At 41.6% G+C, this 10514-nt stretch overlaps 1 protein-coding gene across 1 annotated transcript in view; it reads right to left on the bottom strand.

Annotated features, from left to right (window-relative positions):
• Positions 1 to 1311: 1311 nt before the first annotated feature.
• Positions 1312 to 10514, bottom strand: part of LKAAEAR1 (LKAAEAR motif containing 1) — a 95360-nt gene continuing 86157 nt past the window's right edge. Inside the window, exon 4 of the mRNA XM_069243227.1 lies at positions 1312 to 4758. Within this exon, the coding sequence (XP_069099328.1) occupies positions 4696 to 4758 (63 nt within the window). The 3' untranslated portion in view covers positions 1312 to 4695. The remainder of the gene's footprint in view (positions 4759 to 10514) is intronic.

The raw sequence follows: 10514 nt of genomic DNA, 5'->3' as shown, positions 1-10514 counted from the left end.
TTCAGCAAATTAATTGCTGTATACCCGGTATAGAATGAAAACCCACTGCAAGGTGCATCTCATTTATTGGCTCTGGGTACCTAGGATTCTTGATGAACCTACAAGCCCTATATATCCCTGCAACCAGAAGAGTCCAGCAGACGTAACGGTATATTGCTTTAAAAAATGTGACATCGCAGGAAAAAGGTACAGAGTAAAACGCAGAGAAAAATGGCTGGTTTTTTCACCTCAATTTCAATATTGTTTTATTTCAGTTGTTATTTTCTGTAGGAAACCCTTGTAGGATCTACACAAAATACCCATTGCTGAATTCAGAATTTTGTCTACTTTTCAGAAATGTTTAGGTGTCTGGGATCCAGCATTGGTTTCATACCCATTTCTGTCACTGACTGGAAGGAGGCTGAAAGCACACAAAATCGTAAAAGTGGGGTATGTCCCAGTAAAATGCCAAAATTGTGTTGAAAAATTGGGTTTTCTTATTCAAGTCTGCCTGTTCCTGAAAGCTGGGAAGCTGGTGATTTTAGCACTGCAAACCCTTTGTTGGTGCCAATTTCAGGGGAAAAAACACAAACCTTCTTCTGCAGCCTTTTTTTCCAATTTAAAAAAAAAATGAAATTTTCACTGTATTTTGGCTAATTTCTTGGTCTCCTTCAGGGGAACCAACAAAGTCTGGGTACCTCTAGAATCCCTAGGATGTTGGAAAAAAAGGACGCAAATTTGGCGTGGGTAGCTTATGTGGACAAAAAGTTATGAGGGCCTAAGCGAGAACTATTCCAAATAGGCAAAAAAAGGCCTGGCACAGGAGGGGGAAAAGGCCTGGCAGCGAAGGGGTTAAGAGACTGGTGAGTATGCTCTCCTGTGCCAACATTTACTTTTGACCTCATTACGGGACCCCCATTTTGTCCATCCCCGGATGCTGTAGCCGTTTTCCGGTGTGGCGGGGCCTGGTCCTATAACTGAACTCTAGGATTGAATGCCTTAATAAGTGAATCTAAGTCACATCTGGGGGTCAGGACACAACTCTGCATGGCTGTGCAAAGATCCAGCACCCAGGTGACATGACTGCTTTCTGGATCCAGAGGTAATCTGAGTAAACGTGAAGTATTTTAAGACCCTACATCATATCTGAGACTCAGAACCCACAATACCTAGCCCTAAACAGGAAGCTATACCTTGCTCCCTAAGCCATTTACCACTGGAATTTTAGGGTTGGACATTTTCAACCACAACTAGAAGATTCTAAGGTAAATATTCTAGAATTGTTTATACAACCAGTGACAATGAAGTAAAAGCTCTACTAGAAACATTATTGAGTAATAGACATTTTATTAAAGGTTTAATAAATTTAATAGAAGTTTGATATTAATCTGAATTTACAGTTTTTGTATCAGTCTTAGTTCACAAAAAGCGCCATAAAGAGTTAAAGGTTTTGGTGGGAGAGCACTTACTAAATTAGTATCTCTGCAACATACCCCGCAGTCATCGGGGGTAAATTATTTCAGCAATGGGCAACTCAGGCGCGAAGCATCATGGGTGTGAATCTCAACAGGTTATCAGCGGTCCCTCGTTTTCTGTACGAGAGGGTTGTATCAATGTGTATCATGAACTGTAGTTTGTGAACAGCACAGAGATCGTGTATAATATGAGATCTGTGGATTTCATTGTAACAGTGTTTTCTGTTAAAACATACATTTCTCATTATTTATGAATTACGTAATACATGATGTATTTAACTTTTTAGAATGTGATACTTTAAAGGCATTAATAAAGTGTTATGGTATTTTTCAGTGTAATAATCCTGGCTGGATAGTCCTTCTTTATCGTGGCTGTAATCAAGATGTTACACTCCATCTAGTGCCACCCTCCACACCACCTAATAGTATCAAGGTCTAGACAGTTATCACGAAGAAGTATGATGGCTTTGAAGCCACACTTCCTATCACAGACATAGCACCCAATATCCTGGTCAGTAGGGAACACTTTTGATGCCACTAGAATATCTTAATACTTCCTTGATTCTGGAAAAGCATGACATCCCATAATGAAAAGAGATTGCTTGCAGTGTGAAATGTGTGTGCAACTCTCAGTAGAAACTCCCTTGTCCAGTTCAAACAACGATGTAATCACGAAAATGTATTTTGTCTTTGCAGCAAAGCTTTTTGTGATTCTCCTGCGGCCTTTAAGGCCTTGATTACACGGAGATGTTACTTTAACTGAAAAAATATGTTCTACTTTGACCTTTTCAGCAGGGTGTTTTTTGTTGTGTCTACTTGCATGTGTTTCTAAATTAAGACACTTTGTTATAAGCCTTGCACAGGGCTTTCAGAAATGCAACTATCTGTTTCATTTGTAAGCAGAGACTAAATAGTGAATGTTTTACAACTAAAAAACCTAAATCAAGTTTACCTAAGATTGCACAAACTTAATGAAAACCGGACAGGCCCTGTGTCCCTTTAGGCAGTCGAACCCGATTAGAACTTTACTCACTGGAACAGCAGACCACTTTTCACTTTGTTGTGGGTGGATCTTGTTGAATATGAGCCGCAAGACATAGATCATTGTAGTGTGCGGGATGCGGAAGAGACCACATGAAATAAAACTGTATGTGGTGGAGGGGGTGATACATTGTCAGGGCAGTATGAGGCAACACTCAGTACAGTTAGTTTACACGTATTTACATTACACATATTTACAATTTGAGCACAGGGAGATAGGGATTTTCCCATGTTTAAACAATTTATTAGAGATGTCTGCCAAAAAAGGATTAGAACATGGATCTAAATCTCCAAGGTTAGCAAATTAAGCACTAGACCACAGATACACTCATTCCTATATGTACAAAGGAGGGAATGGCTGTGCATCCTTATCACTCATTTAATGTACTTCATACACATTCAATGAGGGACACTTACAACTGTTCAGAATCTGCAATCATACTGGTATTTGTTTAGTACAGCAGTGCACAACACCAAAATCCGACGATGGGAGTAATACGTCAGGGGCGCTCTCTTGTTTGGGTGCATACAAAGAGTTTGTAAATCAGGCCAGGATACAACACAAAGCATCTAGTGCACCACCATCCCAGCTGACTGCAACTATCCTCTGGTTCCACGGAAAAAGATTGATGCACAAGAAAGGAAACTCCTTGTGCAAAATTCTGGAACCCTAGGTGCAAGAAGACAGTGAAGTGCCAGATACCTGATATGCTTCAGGCATGGTGTCAGTGGTCTGATCATTTTACTGAAATGTTTGTGAGTATTGTTTCAACATATGATGAGTGGATAGGTCCTGAAGAAGTCACTGGTTCAGAGGATCCTAACATGGCAAAACATGTAAATTCAATTATCTGTGGGGCTTATATTTAACTATAAGTAAGATACTACACTCTTTAGCAAAGCACTGTGTTACAAGATCTGGATGTTGGTTAAACGTTTTCCTTCAAACACCTCTGCATGATTTGCACATTGCTGCACTGTGCTTGAGGGCCAGAAACAAGAGTTGAGGATTTACTTCGTGATGGTGACAACAACTGTGTGCACTTCATAATGTAATAAGATGCAACTGGAGTCAGCTTACCGCTAATTTCATACGAGTCTCCTACTTAACAATATCACAAGACCCGTTGATGATGACTATGAATCAGTTATATGGGGGCTCTTTTGAGGAGCATGCCTGCTCACTCGCAATATTTATATGCGATTAAGTAACTTCTCTAAACCCTTTGAGTTGTGTTCTAGGCTGGTTTGCCAACCTTCTTATGGTCAACCCAGTCCAGAGTGCACTCCTTACAAGTGACATCCAGCACCAAATTATATTGTTGTGCACTTGATATCGAGAGGACACCCGAATGGTGACGTTTCTTCTCCCTCCCTACTTATTGTGTTTGGCAATAGTAAGTGACCTACACAAATTCTCTCCATGTCAGGATTGTTCCGTAATTTTTTAATCCATGCAGTTCTAATGAATGTGACACCACTACACTTTCATGTGTAAGTATATTTGGCCACATGTGCACAAAAGAAAATGGAACAAATGTGCCTGTACCATTTTAGTCCATTATAACCTCAAGATCCTGGAAAATGGAGGGCTAAAGGCAATTTCTGTGTGCAGTGATTCTGTATGAGCTCGTTCTTCCTAAGACTTTCATAAGGTGAACAGCCACACAGTGGTTCTGAGTAAGGGCACAGGCATTGCTAGAAGGAAGCTTGGAGCTACAATCCTTTCCTCTGTGAATATTTGCTTGAACATACCCAGTCCACTGTTCTTGCCTGGAAAGCAATCACAGCACCTTAAGGCAATGGACATTTATTTTTTATAACAGAAACTAATGTCATCTTAGCCAGATTCCAAGCAATAGGCGCCTGTGGATACCAATTCCATGGTGATGCCATCTTTCACTGGTTACATAAAGGGAATATGGACACAACGTTATGCATAAAGAATACATTTCCCTAACTTTGATTTCTTGTGCCTTTAGTTTCTAATTCAATGCATTTTTTAATACTCCTCCTGATTGTAGAACCGGTGATCAGATATAGCACTGCTTTGAATCTGAAGTGCAGAAGCCCAGAGGGACATAGGACTTCTCCAATACGTTCACATTGTGTTGAGGGGTCTTTCAATGGACTTTTCTGTGACACTTTTCAGTGCCTGGCTAATACACCCTGTCTCCTATATCCTTTTCTCATGGAAGGTTCAGGTGGTCCTCTTGAAAGTGAGTCCACTGTCGTCCATGAGGATGGCCTCCACTCGCTCTCTCTGTAAAAAACAAACATACAGGATTTAACATGGATCCCACAGTACCCATAATCAGCAATGTCTAAAGGTTTGTCAGAGCACCAGACTCTGTCCTAGCTGCCACACAGGCCTAACTACAACTGTCACCCTACCAACCATGCACCTCGGCAAGGCACTCAGGAACCTTATGTGAATCGATTGCTTGCTGGCATATTCAAGGATATGAAGTGCAATATAAATCCAACAGTACATATGCACAGCTATCACTCTGCTTTGCTCCACTTCATGGATAATGAAAGCTACACGTTTATTGCAAGACCATATCTATGGTCTCTGCCAGACATGCACAATACCAACACAGTTCCCACATCAGCCACACCACACTTAAAAATACTTGCTATCCATCCATATTCTAGCATCTGATGCTTAAATGTCCTATATTTCATTCCTTTTTGCTTCAGTGCACAATAAGGCACAGTGACAAAGATGCATCATGTGCACAACTCTGATCCTCATATGTAACATCAAAACCCTGCCACAAAAGGCATATGATAGAGTCATGCTTTTTCATCCAAAGCACTTACATCGCAAAGTTTGCTACCTGACAACAAATGGGCTTCAAAGCCTCATCAGGAGTATGAAGTACTACAATGCAATCAAAATAAACTAGATACTTTATTGTCATTGTAGTGGTTAAAATGTATTTTACTAACAGCAAGGGCGGTGCAAAAATCATAAAATGCTGTAAACTGGGGATGTCCCTCTTTGGTCCTAAATAGAACGATAAATCCATGCCATACCTTTCCAGATAACTAATTTGTATATGAGGTTCATCCACATTCTGGCCCAGATTTACTAAGCCTTTGCATTGTCCTTGCCTCATGCAAGGCAACACAAGGCAATGCAAAGTCGTAAGTAAGATTCACAAAGCCACGCAAGAGGCATTTTGCGCCGCCTTGCATGACTTTGTACAGAAATGTTTTAGTGGTAGGCATTCCATGGGTGCAGCATAGGCATTCCCATGATGCAGTCCCAAATTTACTGAAATCAGCGAACCTGGGATTGCACCAAAATAGTATGCCATCTTCACCATGGCCTAACAAAAAGAATAATGTTTATTTCTCTTTGTTACTTCCTCTTTCAATGCATGATGAATTATGCATCACTCATAGAAAGAGGAAATTGCCTCTTAGGATTGTTTTTGTGCATGAAGTTATCCCATCCCGCACAAAACAACCCTGCCTGTAACATAGGAATCTTTGCACCATGGATAAAGGGTGCCTGCATTGGCACTAGGACAGTGTCAAGTGTGCAAGGGCAGAAAGAGAGCTGAAGAGCATGCTATTTTAGTAGATATTGCACTCAAATGGATCCCCTTGTCTCTCACTGACAGAACCCAAAGCTCAGTCTCCCATCATTCACTTCAGAGCCCAAGAAGATCACCTGTTGAGTCCCCCAAGGATTGTCCCTTAGCCCAACCCTCTTCAACACCTATATGACCCCCCCCCCCCCCGGCAGTCAATGTCAGAACACACGGACTCAACATCATCTCCTACACTGACGACACACAGCTCATCCTCTCACTGTCTGAAGATCCCTCCACCACAAAAGCTAACTTCCACAGATGAATGATGAACGTAGCAAACTGGGTAAAGGACAACTGTCTCAAACTCAACACCTAAAAAATGGAAGTCCTCATCTTTGGGAACAACACCTCGACATGGACTGACACATAGTGGCCCACAGAGCTCGGCACCCCCCACCCCAACACACCACACCCGAAAACCTCTGCATTATCCTGGATAGCAAACTATTCATGAAGAAACAAATCAATGCAGTCTCATCTGCCTGCTTCCATGCCCTTTAAATGATCCGTAAGATCTTCAGGTAGCTCCCAGCAAAAACCCAAAGGACCACCATGCATCCCATCATCACCTGCTGACTGGACTATGGAAACACGCTCTACGTAGGGATCCAGACAACACAGAACTCAGCTGCAAGACTCGTACTTAATCTCCCCAGATGGACCCACATCACACCCCATCTCAAAAAACGACTCTGGCTCCCGATTCAGAAGAAATGCCAGTTCAAGATGCTGACCCATACCTGCAAGGCCCTGCACAACAAAGGACCAGCATACATCAACAAACACCTGACCTTTCATCAACCGACCAGACACCTCCGATCAGCTTCCCTCTCGCTCGCAACCACCCCACGGATCTGTCGAGCCAACAACGGAGGAGGCTCCTTCTTGCTTCTGGCAGCCAAGGCTTGGAACAACCTCCCCCTGCACTTCTGGAGCACACTGTCACTCCAGCAATTCAGAAGAGAACTAAAGACCTGGATGTTCGAATGATCATACCTCCACCCAGCAGCTTACAGTTCCAGTGCTTTCAGACGCTCACGGGTGATTTGTTGCACTCTTTAAATGTTCGATTGTTGAATTGACTGATCAGCTCTCTCCTGTTAACACAGCTCAGCAACTTTGCTTGCTGCCCTGTGTTGTCTGGACTTTTAGTAAATATACCCCTCATTGTATTAACATTTTCTTATATAACTATCCTGAATATTTTGCATGGAACAGGCTCCCCTGAATCTACACTGGAAACCCCAATTGGAGGGCCACAAGATCCGCCACACCGTAGAATTTACTTGTTATAAGGAAAACTCATATCTTATAACCTCACCACTAGCATTTACTGAGGTTGCGGGCAGGTTAAAATACTCCCCATGTGGACATAAAAACCCCCCCTTGTATAAATTGTTGCAGACATAATTCTGCCCAGGAGAACATCATATGCCGAAAGGCCAAGGAATTGGCGATATCCGTGCTGTAAAAATCTTGCAAATATTTTAGGAAACCCACATGCTCTTTAGAAGAGAGCCCCTGCATTACACGACTGAGGCACTGGTACAGTAAAATAAAAATGTTCTCAAGTGTAGTATCTGTGCCAGTGACCAGTCAAGGACATCTTTTTATCATTTCACCAGGGACGGACCCGACAAATGCAACCAATGGATGGCAATCCTCCTTCAGGCTAGTAACAAGCATGACTTGGCAAACTTGTATTTCATTTTTTTCCTCTGCCACTTAAACATCCCCCAAAAAGTCTGTGCCCAAACCCACCAACATTCTGATGTAGCAGAAATGTTAGTACTGTCCCTCATGTCACAGTGATCATCTAGCCATGGCACTTTATGCATTATGTTAAACAAAGTATTAATAGTTTTAGATTGTAAAGTGATGTCTGAGAAGCCATGTTAGTGTGCATCCACCTTAGACCAATCACTATAACTTAGATGGTACCAAGAATAAATTACATTTGGAGAATTAATCTGTCATTAGGTTATATTTTAGAGTCTAAACTAGGAGCCTGCATTGAAACAATATTAGATTTTTGATGTAAAGTGTTTTAAATTGGTATGCAGATATAGAGAAATGCAGTTTTGCGCCACACTAATGGAAATGTATTGACAAAGTTATTTTTTTCTAAAGGTTCTGTAACCTGAATGCTAATGAAGATGTATTACTGCTGAAATGATAGTTTCCATATTAAAATGTGTATTCGTCGAATGATTAATGTGCTGTTTTATTTCACGTGCATTAGCCTAAGTGAGGCCTGCTAATCCCTGTATTTGTGACTATGCAGAAAATGCAAGCCATCTTGTTAACCTTCTTTGAGAATTTGCTCCTAAGAGAATGCTAGCTTGGTAAAAAGATGCCTATTGTTCAATCAATCAGTATTTGTATAGCGCGGCTACTCACCCGTGAGGGTCTCAAAGCGATGGGGGTAGGGGAGGGGCCTCATCCGAAGAGCTACGTCTTGAGGTTCTTCCTCAATTCAAGTATTGTTCTACACATAGAGTATGAGAAAATGTCCGTGAGAATGGAACATCCTGGACTGTGGACTGACAAAATATTTCTTTGTTTCAATCTTGTGTGGAAGTGTACAGGTGGACACCATTCTCATGACAAAAGTGGGAACCATGCTAATGTTTCACGTTGGAGTCGCATGATCGATTTCTGTTGGATGTTGCCCCTTCAACGTCAGGTGGACTGGTGAACTGACTAGTCATTTTGCCTTATGAACTTTACTATATCGATGCCCAGCTCTATTTTGTTCAAAACCAGGAGAAGAAGAATCCCCAAGAGGAGGAAGCAGAACTCTTTTGCCCTGTATCCTGAATGCTGCGCCGCATGGACTCTGAGAGGTATGTTCCCCTCTGCCCTTGCCCCCATTGAAATATATTGCTGAGACTTAGAGATATCTCCCCAACCCAAAGAAGAAGACTCTTGAATGAGCTTCTGATATGCTGACACTTCCCTTTTTTACTTACGTTTTACCAATTTTAATTAGTGACCTGTAGCCCAAGATTACATTGTTTTTACAAATGCTTTTTGCCCTTTTTGTCCTTTTTTGTCTTTTGCCCACATGTGTTCTGCCCAGCACATGTTATTTCCTGATTGGATAATCTGTAGGGTTTTCCCTTGTCCAAACTAAGCTGAACCTCAATAATTAGATTTTTTTTAATGCTTATTAAAACTGAGCAACACTTGTTTTCTGTCCATCAGATAATTTTATTGATGTTCTGTTTCATATTATTTGCATGCCTAATTCTCTTACCATTAGTTGGCTGGAACTTATTTCATTGCCATTGTCAACCCTTGGTGATTCTGTATCTTTATAATTTTGTCTTGAGAATTGTCTACATGATTTTGAGCCTAAGTTTGTAATAAAACCCCTTAACTTTATTCCTGACTGGAGTTTTTATTGCATGGCCACATGGGTCATACTTTATAAAATAATAGGTTTGTATTAAGATTTGTTGTTCAGTTTTTCCATCCCTTTATGCTGCATCCAAAGATCCGTTGACCTCGTTGGATATTGATTCCTGCTAAGGAAGAAAATGCTCAATCAGATCTGGTAGCAGACTGATGATTTGTCCCATAAGGGGGGGGGGGGGGTGGGGGGGGGGGGGAAACCCATTTAAGTATGGTGTTAGGGGGATACGATTCGCCCCATGCGATTGTTCAGTCTACATTTTTCCCACTCCACATTCTGTCCCATGGTACATTACAAATACTGCTGAAGTTCCAGCGTTGTTCCTGCAGGAGAAAGATGTGTGAGTATTAATAGGGTTTTGCGCTTGCTTTGCTTTTGGATTGAATGTCTGGGCTAAAGAGTGATGTTGTGAAGTGTTTTGTGGAGTTATCATACTTGTTTGATTGTGGCGCTTGCTGCTAAAAAATGTCTGCGATTGTTACTGTTCTTGACGGGCCCGTTGAGGCCTAAGATCGCGGGATAAAGCACAAGTGTAGAAGGCTTGGATAATTTATTGTCTGCAGTGAGGTTCTCATGAGACGGCCTTGATAGTGCCAATAGTTTTCCTTGAATGCTTGCAAGTTTTGGTTGGTATTAAGTGAATCCTGAAAGCGAATGGAGGATCTGTCTCAACTGGAGTGAGGTTTGCTGGTCAAGTTTCACTCATTGTGTAATTGTGAAAGCTACAACCGGAAAGAGCATCTCTGTACAGTTTGGAAGTGTTTGAATCCCTATCCTGTAGTGTGCAAACAGTTTGTTGGTTTTGTGCGCAATATTCTGCATTAGATGTGTGTGAGAGACAGTTGCGAAGGGACTGCATTGCTGAAAGACGTAAGTATGACGCCATTCTGTACCATGCTAGTATTGGTCGGTTGGTGTGAAGACTCGCTGGTATTGGTGGACAGTGCTGTGTTGCCATTTGTTGATAACATCGAGAGAAAAGGATTGTGGGAT

This window comes from Pleurodeles waltl, chromosome 7, assembly GCF_031143425.1.
Source record: "Pleurodeles waltl isolate 20211129_DDA chromosome 7, aPleWal1.hap1.20221129, whole genome shotgun sequence".
Lineage (NCBI taxonomy): Eukaryota > Metazoa > Chordata > Amphibia > Caudata > Salamandridae > Pleurodeles > Pleurodeles waltl.
Note: the sequence above shows the minus strand (reverse complement) of the source record. Positions and strands in the feature narration are given on the sequence as shown.